Source organism: Nomascus leucogenys, chromosome 22a, assembly GCF_006542625.1.
Source record: "Nomascus leucogenys isolate Asia chromosome 22a, Asia_NLE_v1, whole genome shotgun sequence".
NCBI classification, from domain to species: domain Eukaryota; kingdom Metazoa; phylum Chordata; class Mammalia; order Primates; family Hylobatidae; genus Nomascus; species Nomascus leucogenys.
The window spans coordinates 39927581-39940496 of NC_044402.1; the positions used below are offsets into that span (position 1 = coordinate 39927581).

The following is a 12916-nucleotide window of genomic DNA, read 5'->3' on the forward strand; positions in this document are numbered from 1 at the left end:
TGCAGCCAGGCTCTGCTGACCATCTCCTTAACCGTTCACCTGGCACCCCATCTCCCTGACTCCCCAAGTGGAGCCTCTTCTATCCCTCCTCTGAGACCATGAGAATGGACTGTGCATAAAGCCCTGAGAAATGTGAGCAGTGACCAGAGAAACACAAAATCCTGTTGGTTCTAGCCCAGGAGAGGCTGCCAGCCCTGATGGTGAGCCAGGACACAAGGATAGGAGAACAGGAAGCAGGAGGCAGGAAAAAGACCAAGAGAGAGGAGTGGCTGCCACCAAGGAAGCAGAGCACTGTGACCAGAGTTCAAGATCCAGGGTTCGGGCAGGACTTGGGAGCTGGGGCCTGCAGAAGAAGGATTGTATCTCAGGGCAGGAACATACACACATCAGCGACAGGAGATAGCACGTCAGCTGGGATGGAGCTGCTGAGCCAGGCCACGCTGGGCTCCTCGGGCTGGGCAGGAACGTCTGGCTGCACATCTGTCTGTCTCGGCCCAGCAGGGCTGACTCCTGGGCTGTGCCAGTGTCTGCTCCAAACTCCCCCGAGCCTTCCCATAGCGTTCACTATGGGGAGCCCTTGACCAGCTTGTCTCTTTCCCAGCCTGTGAGTGCTCAAGCGCAGGCTCCCCTGTCACCTCTGAGGCCCTGGTGCCCAGCACAGTGTGCATGGGAAATGCTCAGGAAATGTGTGCTGAGGAGCTGGCAAGCTGGGAAGGTGGAGCCACAGTGGAGGGAAGAGTTAGCCATTCTTTTCTGAGCTACAAGGAGGCTCAGTACAGTATCGAGAACACTCGCTTAGGTGTCAGAAGAGCTGTGTTCTGGCCCTAGCTCTGTCACAAATGAGTTCACCTCCCCTGGCTGGGCCTGTTTTCTCTTATGTGAAATGAGGGCATTGGACTAGCTGATAATCAACGGCTCTCCCAGCATTCGCATTTTGGGAAATCTCTCCCTTCTCTGATACCTCAGGCTGCCCTCTCCCTGCGTCCTGTGGGCCAAGTCTTCCCCACACCACAAGGGGGAGCTCTGCACACACCCCAGGCGAGCGCCTGGCCTCCAGCCCACTAACCAGTGGGAACAGGTGTGGTGGTGCATGCATGCTCCCATGAGGAAGGCTGTTCCTTCTCAGACACAGAACTCCAGATGCCCAGCCACCAGGCACAGCACAAAGTGGCTGTGCACACAGAGGTGTAGCGTAGAAGTTTTGTGTTGGAGGATGTCTTCAGCTTCTTCTGGCTAGTCCCCACATCCTCACTGCTCAGACCCAGTCCCAGAGAGAGACCATGACCTGCTCTGGCAACATTCCCATGAATACTCCTTGGCATTCCTGACCTGCCTAATTTCTGGGGAAGAAAGAGACTCACCAGTAGAATTTGAATATTTTAATTTGGGAATGACTTAGGGGCCCAGATTCCTCCCCTCCACCCTCCCTCCCCTGATAAGTTCCCCTCCTCTGGCCAGAGCTTCATGAGGAGCCAGATCCCAGAGCATCAGCCTCCACGGATAAGTCCCCAGTGACGTCTCGGGCCAGACTTCTCTGTAGGGCTGGGGTGGGGTTTGGCGGGCTGGGGGCTAGTGAATCCCAAGGAGACATGTCTGGGCTCCACTGTCCTCTCTGGCTGGCTGGGCCTAGGATCCAGGTAGCCCCAGAGTCACTGCTGGTCCCCTGTGAGGATGGAGCCAGGTAGGGACCCACATCAGGATGGGTAGCTAGGGTGGGGAGGGCCCTCCTCTCCACAGAGCACAAGCACTCACCCTGGCTGGCCCCGGGTGCCATCTCAGTCCGGTAGATCTTGAAGGCATCATAGGCAAAGACGGAAACCAGGATGATGCCAAAAACCTGTGGGAGTGGGAGTGGGGATGGCAAAACAGAGGCTATCGGGCCATTGGGTTAAGGTATAGGGCGAGGTGCAAGCCAGAACCCCAAGCCCTGGCTGTGGCTTCTGACACAGAAAGTGTGCAAGCACCAGCCTGAGCTCCTGAGGGGCTGAGGAGTCCTGCAGGGCTGAACTCACAAAAGCAGCAATGGCAGCTCCATCCCGGGAGGTCACAGCTGCAAAGGAGACCACCAGGAAGATGATGATGGCACTGACACAGCGCAGGAAGTCCTGGGGGCCAGGGGTGCAGGGTTAACAGGACCTCAGAAGGCAGGGGGAGTTGCCCTGAGGTTTTCCAGGCTAGCCAGCAGCCCGACCCTGAGGGATTCTGAACCCCTCCATGGGATACCCCTCACACAATATGAAGCACGTTCAGGAGACAGCGCGCTCACACTGCTACCCAGGGAGTGGAAGCAGATGAACCAGAGCAACCAGGACCAGAAGCCAGGAGCTGGGGCTGGAGCCCAGGGGACAGCGGCTGGAGTGCTCCAGCCCCGGCGGGGGGTCAGGCCAGGCCAGGGCTGGGGCTGGACCTTTGCTGAGTGAGAAGTAGATCTAGCGGATGTGGTCCTCCTGATTCCCTGTGGCCCTGCAGCTGTGAAATCAGTGTGAATCAAAGCACACCTTTGAATGCAGGGCATAGCATGGGACAAAGCCCAGCTGAGGTGTGGAAATGGAAAGAAGCTCGGGCAGGAAAGGAAAATGCAGCATTTAGAGGAGAAGGAAGGGCCCCAAACTGGGCTAGGGGTCAGGGTTCCTCACCAGACAGGGCCAGTTAAGCCGGTCGAAGCGCTGGTAGTACTGGGTGGCATGGAGGAAGAGGAAGGCAAGTGTGATGAAGAACTCCAGTAGCGCCGCGGCCATGTAGGCAGACACGGAGGCCGTGAAGCAGATGAAGATGATGAGGGTCAGGGCCTGCAGGACCGAGCATGTGGAACATGCCAGGAAGGGGACACAGGCAGGGGCCAGGGCTTTGCCTTCCCTTCCTTGGAAGCTCCCCTAGGCTGCCATCTACTACCTATCCTTGGAGGGAAGGAAGGACTCTGGCACATCTCCCTATCCCCTGGTGTCAGGAGCCACCGTTGCAGGGCATTTGCCCGTCAAGGGCAGTCTCCGGCCTCCCACTCTGCTCACCCAGCAACCCCAGAAGTCTGGCCAAGCCATATGGCTCCCAGGAGCACTATCCCACAGTAATTCGCAGGTACAGTGTGAACGCCGCCCCCGGAGTTGTGCCCACAGAGACCCAACTCCACAGGGACCAAGAGGCGCCCCCTGCCCCATAATGCTTTCCCCACCCCCAGATGCCTAAAAGCCCTCTGACAAGGACCAGAGCCTTTGATTCCATGCCAAGAGAGAAGGCAGATGCTGCCCAGTGGATTCTGGGAACTGCTTTAGCTCTGATGACCTAGGGTGGCATACATGCAGAGGCCTTAAGTCTACACTGTGGTCTTGCTAAGTAACCAGGGGAAGATCCTTTCCTGAGAAGAGATGTTTCTGGGCAGCAGACCACAGATAAAGTGCAGTTGCAGGAAGTCTGCCCTTTTTGATAGTTAGAGTTCTTGGACACGCTGAGAAGTGGCCATGTTAGAGGCTGTCATTGCCCCTGTCCCATCCCCATGTCTCACGCTCCCTCAATGTCCCAAAAAGTCATCCTGTCTAACTGCAGTCCTTTCTGCTGCAACTGAAACCTGCTGTAAATGCCTCCGGGTGAAGAGGCAGCAAGAAGGCAGAGTAGGAGATGAAGAAGGGGCAGCTGGGGGCAGGAGAGGTGTCCAGAGGGCCTGGAGAGGGAGGCTACTGAAGGGCGAGCTGGGGGCTGGCATAAGGCTGGCCAGGAGCCAGGGGTCAGGGAGATGGAGGCACCAGGTTGGGAGGCAGCTGTTACCAGCTCGGTTTCCAGCAGGATGCCCTTGTGGGAGGTGAGGAAGGCCTTGTCCACCGCGAAGCCCTGGAGCTCTGCAACTACCCCCTCCTCAGGGGGCTGGTCCCGGCGATCTCGAGCACTGAGCATCTTCGTGGGGCCCACCAACACAGCTCCCTACTGCCAAAAGCCCAGCAAGAGAAACAGAAATCTGGCAGGATGGGGAAACAGACAGGAGAAAGAAGGCACTTGGAGAAACCTGAAAGTGAAGCAGGAGGCTTGCCCACAGGGCCCCGGGAGAGAAGGCAGCCGCTGGGGGCCTTTCCCAGATGGGCCCTCATCCAGCAGCCCAGAGTGCCTCTGCTGCTGCCTGCACCAGCCCCCTAGAGACCCATGGGGCGGGGCAGAGAGGAAGGAGGCGCTAATCCCACCCCTTGCTTAGAACCCAACCCAGCCTGGAATAGAGAAGGAAGGGGAGAGGAGGAGGTCCGAAAAGAAACTGGGAGGAGCTGGGACGTGAGTAGAGGAACAGGGGCAGGACTGGGAGCCCCCAGGGACCTAAGCCTGAAGACATTTGTGTCCCCCTTCTCTAACCTTAACCCTCTTGTTTGGCCGGTCCTTTCTCCCATTTCCTTTTAGGGAGGGTGTGAGCTGGAGCCCAGCCCAGGCAGCACCCCCAGGACCAAGCTGCAGCAGCCAGGACTGGAGGACAAAGGCGGATTGTTGGGGGACAAGGGGGCGCTGTGTGCCTGCTGCAATGCCTCAATGGGCCTCTGTCTCTCCAGCATGCCGGGAGCCCAGCCTAGCCCCCACCCTGGTGTTCGGGATGGGCCAGGGAGACAGAGATGGGAGAGGACGGGAGGGTGCAGCAGAAACTCTGGAGGGCAGAGAGAGCTGGCAGGGTGGACAGAGGTGAGGGCCGGTGGTGGAAGGGAGAAGGGACGGGCTGGGAGACCGCGAGATGTTCAGGCACCATGGATGCCAAAAACAGATCAGGCCATTTTTAAATAAAGATATTTATTTGGATAAATCTCTATACATTCGATAACAGCTTCCTCTTCAGAATCATCCATGTCAAAAGACTAGTAACTACACTAGGATGCACCCAAAGTAGATGCTCACTGAGTGATGAGTAAACAAACAAACAAATAAAATGAGGGGCTCTTTCTTCTCCGGCAAGGGAGAAATATCTAGAAAGTGCCTGTGCTGGGCCAGGGTAGCAGGGGATGGGAAGAGAGGAAGAGACAGGAGTGGTGGCCTCCAGAAATGGGCAGAACTTTGAAAACCTTTCCTGAGAGAAAATGAAAGGACACCAGCTTCCAGCGGCGGTAAGCAGCAGCTGCTCTTTTCAAAATGTGCAGAAGTGCAGGTTTTCCCCAAAGCCCCCTATCCTGTCCCGGGATCCTGCTGCTCCAGACGGCACTTCACAGGGGCCAAGCATCTGGGCATCCTGGCCCTTCATGGCAAGTGGTTGTACACCTGGCTCCAGGTTTCCCAAAAAGGGACCAGCCTCCAGCAGGTCCGGCTAGCCCATCACACGGGGCCGCACACACACACAAGCCAAAGAAACACGGTACAGCCTGCGCTCCAGGCAGTAGCCCTTGTGGGTGCCCTTCTTGCCATGGCATGGCCGCCGGTAGAAGACAGTCTGGTTGTGGTAGAGCAGCTCCGAGTTGCCCCGGGGGTCCATGTGGGAGCCTGTCTGTAGGCTGACGCAGTGTGGGCACAGGCAACGGGCGTGGTACAGGTCCTGGGGGAGCCGGTTCAAGTCTCTGTCCAACCTGTGGGGGCGGCACTTGTCAGGCCCTGGAAAGATGGGCCAGAAACAGAGAGGGTGGGGTGGCATGGGAGTGCCAGAGGAAGGAAATGGTCCGTCTGGGGCCTTGGCCTCCTGTCTCAGTTCTGCACCCACTTGCTGTGTAACTTTGAACAAGTCACCTCCCTCCTTTATTAATTTTTCCCCACTGTAAATGAGGGTAGCAGGTGACAGAGTGCTTTCCAACTGGTCCTGGGACCCTTAGGGAGGCAGGGGAGGGTGAGCAGGCTCCTGCCTTAGCCTCCATTGACTAGCTCTGCTTCTATCTGGCTCAGCATGAGGTTTCTTATTGTAATGATTATACTTTAGGTGTTTTTTATTTGTTTGTTTGTTTGTTTTGTTTTTGTTTTTTTGAGACAGAGTACCCAGGCTGGAGTGCAGTGGCACGATCTTGGCTCAACTGCAACCTCCACCTCCTAAGTTCAAGCAATTCTCCTGATGCCTGACACCATACCCAGCTAATTTTCATATTTTTAGTAGAGATGGGGTTTCACGATGTTGGCCATGGTTGGCCAGGCTGGTCTTGAACTCCTGATCTTAGGTAATCCACCCACCTCGACCTCCCGAAGTGCTGGGATTACAGGCATGAGCTACCGGGCCGGACGTTAGGCGGTGTTTCTATTATTATTATAGCATTATTGCAAAAGTAAAAACCACTCTGACATCCAAGTATTAAAGAGTATAAAGAGTGAAAGCTAATAGTCTCTCCCTACCAGTCCCACTCCCCAGAAGAAGCTATCCTCAACTATTTCCTGCACATTCTTCCAGATGCTGTGCAAGTTTATATTATAAGCATACTTGAGAATGCATGGGAAGACTTATTTACTTATTCTGAAAGGATTTCATGGCAAGCAAGCAAGAAAGAAAGAAAGAGAGAGAGAGAAAGAAAGATGAAAAACACTGAAAAGTAGATGCCCCACAGGTCTGCGACTCCATTAGTCTGGCAGGCGACAGTCCCCAGCTTGTAGGACCATTCCCCACACAGACAAGCCCTGGCAAATGGGTTTAGCTAGCACATCGCTTCCCAAAGTGGGTTCCCTAATAAATCACCTGCACCGGTTGGGTGCTTAAATGAATTTGGGAAACACTAGTTTAATGGTTTACTTTCTGTAGACTTCTTGCAGACTTTAATGTACAATGACAGTATGAATCTCCAAGGGGTAGGAGATAGAGCAGTCTTTCCCAAGTTTACCTGGCATCACTTTTTTCTGAGAAGCAGCTCATGGGATGAGCATTGCACAGAACACACTTTGGGGAAAGTCACCTGAGTGGTCCTCGGGTTCACAGACTCCCAGCAAGGGGTCTGGAAGACAGCTGAGTTAACCTCTGGCACCCAGCCTCCCCTAAGAAGCTCCCATGCCATCTGATGTGGCCCAGGACCCAGCCAGCTTCTGAGACCACTCCAAAGCATCATGACCTGTAGTGTCCACACTAGATCCAGTCTCAGGTAAATCTGACCCCCTTCCCACCACTGAACTTCTCCATCCACCCCCAAAGCCAATGCTAAGATAGAACTAGAAGGAGGAAGTGAAATCATATGTCTGGAATCCCTAGGACCCTAGTTTTTAATATTTTGCTTCATCGTTCATATTTCAGCACTTCCTAATGTTTTTCATTTCATGGCACAAATAGAGAGCTATAATATTTATGTGGCACACTGAGTGAAAGAATACAGTATCTATGATCATGATCAAAGATGTCCAGTCCACAGCTCCAGCCAGCCAGCTTCCCCCAAAAGTTAAGGGTTTCACTCCCTTAGTATGCTTATAACTAACCCATTCATGGCCAGGGCAGTATCATTTGGTATTGGGATGCTTCATGCCTGTATCATGCCATTATTCCCTGATATTTTACCCAGAAAAAGCATGGGCCATTATAGGGATTTTTTAAAAGAAAAGGAGAGAACCAACATAAATACAGACTTTTACATACATTATATTTCATTTGATCTGCACATTAGCCTATGGGGCATTATATCATTTTGCAGGTGAAAAAAAAAACCCTGAGTTTTGAAAACTTGAATTGACTCAAGATCATCCGATGAGAGTCAGAGCTAGGACTCAAATACAGACCTTGTCTAACTCCCAAACCTTTACAGCCCCTCTGAGATCAAAATGGGAAAGTAAGCTGGAACTGCCCTGGTCCCTCACGCGTACCCTGACCAGCACACACAGGGGAGCATGTGCAGGCATGCGGGAGGGGCAGCAGACTCACTCATATCTCCAGGGGGAGATGGCCCTGCTGTTGAGGGGTCCATCTTCACTGGCCCTACAGGATTCTTGGTGGTGGTCGAGGCTAGCAGGCTCTAGGGAAGGCACAGGCACAGTGTTCCACCTCAGCAACTCCTCAGAGGGGTCCTGGCCTTTGCTGGGGCAGCAGCTGGGCCAGTGGCTGTAGGTGTGGGTTCCCATGACCATTGCCAAGAATGCAACCACCTGTAGGAAAAGGCTAATGAGAGAACTGTTCTCACCTAATCTGGGTCACCCCCTCATCTGCACCCTCCCCCTGGGATCCTAGTTTCTCACTCCACTTGGCCCCCAGCCCCAAACCTTTCAGCTTGGCCTCCCTCCACCCTCAGCAGCATCTCTGCTCCTCTCCCTCTCAGCACAGCCCTCAGGCAGCCCTCTGCACTGACCTGGTACATGCTGGGCACTGCACACTCAGTCACAAGTGGAGCACTGACTGACAGGCCTCGTGGAAGCAAGCAAGCTGACTGGAGCAGGTTAGGAGTCCTGATTTTATTTTCAGGAAGCCTGTTTTGTTTATTCAAATTTATTTCCACTATCTTTTTAGGGAGTGACTTGAGATTAAAAAACAAAACAAAAAAAACTCTGAAAGTATTTCCAAAGGCTGCTTAAAATGCGATACTCATGGAAGTTGTCATGACCATCATTATATGCCTGGTAGCTGATTGGGTAAACTTTGCTCTTTGAACTTTTCTGGCCGTGGGATCAAAGCAATAGCAGTCTGCTATTCTGTGTTCTTGTGAACTGGCGTTAGCGGGATTTCCCTGATTGGTTTGGTAGCCAAAATTAGGAAATGTCTTGTGGCCTCCCTTCAAGAGGCCTCGTTTCCATGATCCCTGCTGCCCCCATCCAGGGTCTGGTTTCATCATTCCCCTCTTCCCAGGTGTCCCCCTGATCATCCATCTTCGTGATTATTTCCTTTCCCCTAGATATCCTTTGACTCCCATTCCCTTTGTTCTCTGACCTCTTCCACATTTTCGATGACCCCAAAATTCTTTGACCCCCCATCATCTATGACTTCTCCCCCATTGTCCATGACCCACTCCCTAACTCCCCCTTGCCCTCACCAGTCACTGCCCCCCACCAGGGATACAAGCCTACCTTCACGGGACTGCTGGAAGGCCCTGACTTCCTGTGTGTTGGCTGGATGGGCAAGGTCTGATGGAAGAAGCTGTGGGTGAGTGTTCCCATTGCACAAATGAGAAGGTGAAGCAAGGAAGAGGAGGGAAACTGAAACAGCCTCACCTAAGACCCAACAGGAAGGAGGTCTCAGTTCCAGGGACCAACCTGCTCTCATTCACAGAGCCTTGGGGACCAAGCCCATGACAGGGTCAGCTACTGCTTTCAGGCCATGAAGTGAGCCCACTCAGCCTCAGCAGGCCCAGAAACATGGGCCACTGTCAGCCAGGAGGGAGTATGTGTGCCCCAGAAAGGCTTAGAGTTGGGCTTGACCCCAAAGACACAGGTCAACCGGGTCCAGCCTGCTTGGGAGACACTGTGCTGAGAGTGGGCCAGTGTGTCCTTCCCCCCAGGTCCTTCTCTTCATGCTTGCCTATTGGCCTGCCTCATCCCCCACACCCACCCAACATACCCATACACAGACATTGCCCCTAGAATGATGCAGCCTGATTTGCATGTGCTTTCCCTTAGAAAATACTCCTCTAGTAACCAAGGACTCAGGAAATAAACAAAGGGAACCAGGAATAACTTAAACTGCAAAGTGAGAGGAATCTTTCCAATGCATTAGGGCAAAGCAGCCCCAAAAGAGAGAAGTGATGAGGTCAGAGGGCGACCTGGAAAATTGGGAGAACATGCTCTGCTCTGGTGAATCTTGGGGCACCTGGAACTGTGGGATGGGGGGCACTTAGAAGAAGCAGGTGGTGGCTGGGAGAGCAGGGGCACTCAGGAACAGTGATGAGGCCAGTATCACGGCCCCACTCTCACTGCCTCACCCTCTGCCCCCAGTACTCGCAGACGTCCTCTCCCTTCCATATCCTGCTGGCCTCAGCTCCTGTCCACTTACATGTGCCAGGCATGGTGCTAAGCCCTGGGCATGCATCATCTCATTTTATCCTGACAATGAAACCATGACATGGAAACTATTATCCCCATATTACAGATGAGGAAACTGAGGCCCAAGGAAATTTAGTAACTTACCCAAGATCACAAAGAAAGAAGCTGAGCTGGTTTCCCATTCCAGCTCTGACCAATTCCACATCTAACCTCCTGGCATGGAAGTGCCACACTGTGCCTACCCCTAGTTGGCTGTGAACAGAAGGGGAGCCCCACAGTGAATGCTTTCCTACTCACCTGGGCTTGGGTTGGGACAAGTTTCAACTGCACCTGCTGAGGGCCACAGGGTGTGTCTGCCCGCTTATGCATCCAGCCTTGCTGTTCAGATTCACTGCACTAGCTCCCTTTCCTAGCCTTTTGTCTGGCAGACATGGCCTCAAGGTGGCTTCTGGTGCTCCTGGGAAAACCTCAATCCCAGAACAGGCTCTTAGGGGGCAGTGCCGTTTCAGAAGAGCTGGATACCTATGGGTCTCACTCTCACCAATCAGAACCTCAGGGCTAAGAAGGTAGTAGAACTGGAGTTGGCTCAGATCTCCTATCTTGACCCTTGCCCAGGAGGGGGTATTCAAAGGAGCCAGAAGTGATCCCAGCTACCTGTTTCACTTGCTGACACTGCAGGGAGGACCCAGCCTAGGTCACCAGGAACGTTGCCCTTCAGAAGAGTCCTTTGGGGTGTCCCTCTAAGACAGAGAGAGAACCCCTCCAGGAAGGGTTGGGAAAAGCCTTCCCTGGCCCATGATGGCCAGGACTGACCTGAGAACCTGTGCTCAGAGCCACATGCCCCCACCCCACCCCACTTGCTCACCCTCTGTCCTTATCTCAGTAGCAGCTTTGTGGGACTCCTTAGGGTGACTCCCTGTCATGAGAAACATTTTCCAGTGGGGTTTCCTCCTGAGGTGACTAGTTTTGGAATCCCTGAGTCACTTCAGCTTCCAGGGAACCCTTGGGGGTGTGAGGATAGGGGGGTGGCAATGGGGAGAAGGCTGGAGGCGGGAACAAAGGCAAGTCTGCATGGCACATGACATCAAGCTTCCCTCCCAGCATGTCTTCACCTGCCTAGGCCTGACCTGGCAGCTGAAGAGAGCTTCCTGGGATTCTTGTCCCTGTGGCCCTGAGGAAAGAGAGAAGCACCTGCCAGGAAAGGGCAGGGAAGATGTGGTGGGATACACTTCCCAATCTTGGCTTGGAAAGGCTCTTGGGGCTTGCAGAAAGTGAGAATATGTCTTCCCTGCACCTTCTCAGGAAGATATGCAAGTCTCCACCTGTTGCCTTGAGTTCTTGGCCCTGCCAATGACCAGTTCTGGATCTTGAGCCCTCTCTCTGATCCTCCCTCTTCAATTGTGGAAGTGGGTGGGTTTGGGTGGGCGGGGATTGGGGGGAACATTAACCTGGATGGTCACAAAGGTGCCAACCAGCTTAGCTGCTCCAGACCTCAGCTCCTGAAATAGTGCTGAATCCACAGGACTCAGCAGGGTCTATTGAAGCTCATCGGCACTCACTGCACGTGAAGCTAAGGCACCGAACATCAAAATGTTGAAATACTTCTGCTCCTGCTGGTAGGTAGATGCTCCCCTCAGCCTTGGGACACCACCTTGCCATACCTCCCTATGATCCAGCAACTAAAGGTTGAACACCTGGCACAGATGGAGGCCCCCAGGACAGTGCTCCCACTTTCTGATTGGTAGGTGATAATGGTTTAGCTACAAAAATGCCTAGGCTCAGGAACAGCCTTCAAGGAGAACCCAGTCTAGACGCTGGGAGACACATGGAGAATCAGAGTTAGCAGAACAAAGAACCCAACAAACCCATGTCTTTAGCCCAGGGCTGTAGCCTTCCCCAGGAGGCCCCTCGGCTTACTCGGCTTTGTCCTATAGTCATGGCTGCCTTCGTTCACTTATCCACTCACCAAATATTTATTGTGCACCTACTGTGTTCCAAGCACCATTCTAACTGCTAGAAATGCAGAGGAGGACAAGCCAGACAAGGTCCCTGCCTCATGAAGCTTACGTTTTAGGAGGAGACAGATGATAAACAAGGAAACAAGATAATTTCTGATAATAATAAGTGCTATGAAGAAAATGAAACAGCATTATGAGATAGGGAGTTACTGGGGGTGGGGGAGAGGAAGGTGGGGCAACTTTAAGTTGGAAAGCCGGGAAAGGCCTTTCTGAGGATGCAGGATTTGACCTGATGACGGAAAGCATCTGGGGGAAGTAGTTTAGGCAGAGGGGGCAGGACATGCAGAGTCCTAGAGGTGGAAAAGAGCATGGCATATTTGAGAAACAGAAAGGACAGTGTAGATGTTGAACAAGAGATAAGGAGGAGAGGGAGACGAGATGAGGTGAAAGAGGTGGGCAGGGAGCAGATCACATAGGGTCCTCCAGGCTACCATGGAGCATTTGGATTTTATTCCAGAGTCAGCGGGAAGGTATTGACTGGATTCAAGCATGGGCTACATGATATGTTTCTTAAGGGCAGGTACCATGTCCTTGACATTCTAGTGCCACCACAGGGCCATCACCAAATAACAATAATAGTAGTTGCCTTTGTCCAAAATTTGCACCTCATGGGCCAGATACTGTTCTTGGGATTCCCTTAATCCTCATAAGAAGTAAATGCTAAAAGTTCAATTAACATTCCCGCTCTACAGACAAGGAACCAGAGGCTCCAGGAAGTCACAGGACTTGGCCAAGGTAACTAGCCAGTGTTGGAACCAGGATTAGAACCCAGGCAATCTGGGTGCTATGGGTCCAAAGAGAGGAGAACTGAAGAATTGGTGAGCACTCGAGAAGTTTTGGGTAGCAGGAGAAACAAGGAGAGGTCCAGGAAGTCTTGGGGTCAGGTGAGGAAAAAACCAGCTCATTGGACCTGCAGGGAAGGGGAAAGAATGGGAGAAAAGACTGGGACCCAGGAAGCCAGATGGAGGGGTTCCTTCCCTTCTTCTCCCTGAATACGGCAAGGGCAAACCTTGAAGACCCGCTGCTTGAGGCTGCCACCCACCCAGGGTCTCAGCTACCTGCCAAGCCTGGGTTTTCTCCAACCTCAC

At 53.2% G+C, this 12916-nt stretch overlaps 2 protein-coding genes across 3 annotated transcripts; both read right to left on the bottom strand.

Annotated features, from left to right (window-relative positions):
* Positions 1-1364: 1364 nt before the first annotated feature.
* Positions 1365-4416, bottom strand: CMTM5 (CKLF like MARVEL transmembrane domain containing 5). 2 transcript variants are annotated; one of them, XM_030802451.1, is made up of 6 exons: positions 4330-4416; positions 3760-3946; positions 2637-2789; positions 2013-2105; positions 1753-1837; positions 1365-1663 (listed from the first exon to the last, which is right to left on the bottom strand). In XM_030802451.1, the coding sequence occupies exons 2-6, from the start codon at positions 3883-3885 to the stop codon at positions 1650-1652; spliced, it is 471 nt and encodes a 156-aa protein (XP_030658311.1). In that variant the 5' UTR covers positions 3886-3946; positions 4330-4416; the 3' UTR covers positions 1365-1649. The 2 variants fall into 2 exon arrangements, with proteins under 2 accessions (XP_030658311.1, XP_003260700.1); XM_003260652.2 differs by lacking the exon at positions 4330-4416 and having other exon boundaries at positions 3760-4329.
* A 317-nt stretch (positions 4417-4733) lies between these two features.
* On the bottom strand, positions 4734-8351 carry IL25 (interleukin 25). The gene is made up of 3 exons (XM_030802452.1): positions 8187-8351; positions 7766-7986; positions 4734-5516 (listed from the first exon to the last, which is right to left on the bottom strand). Exons 1-3 carry the CDS (start codon positions 8193-8195, stop codon positions 5261-5263), a joined length of 486 nt encoding a protein of 161 aa, XP_030658312.1. The 5' UTR covers positions 8196-8351; the 3' UTR covers positions 4734-5260.
* Between the last annotated feature and the right edge of the window lie 4565 nt (positions 8352-12916).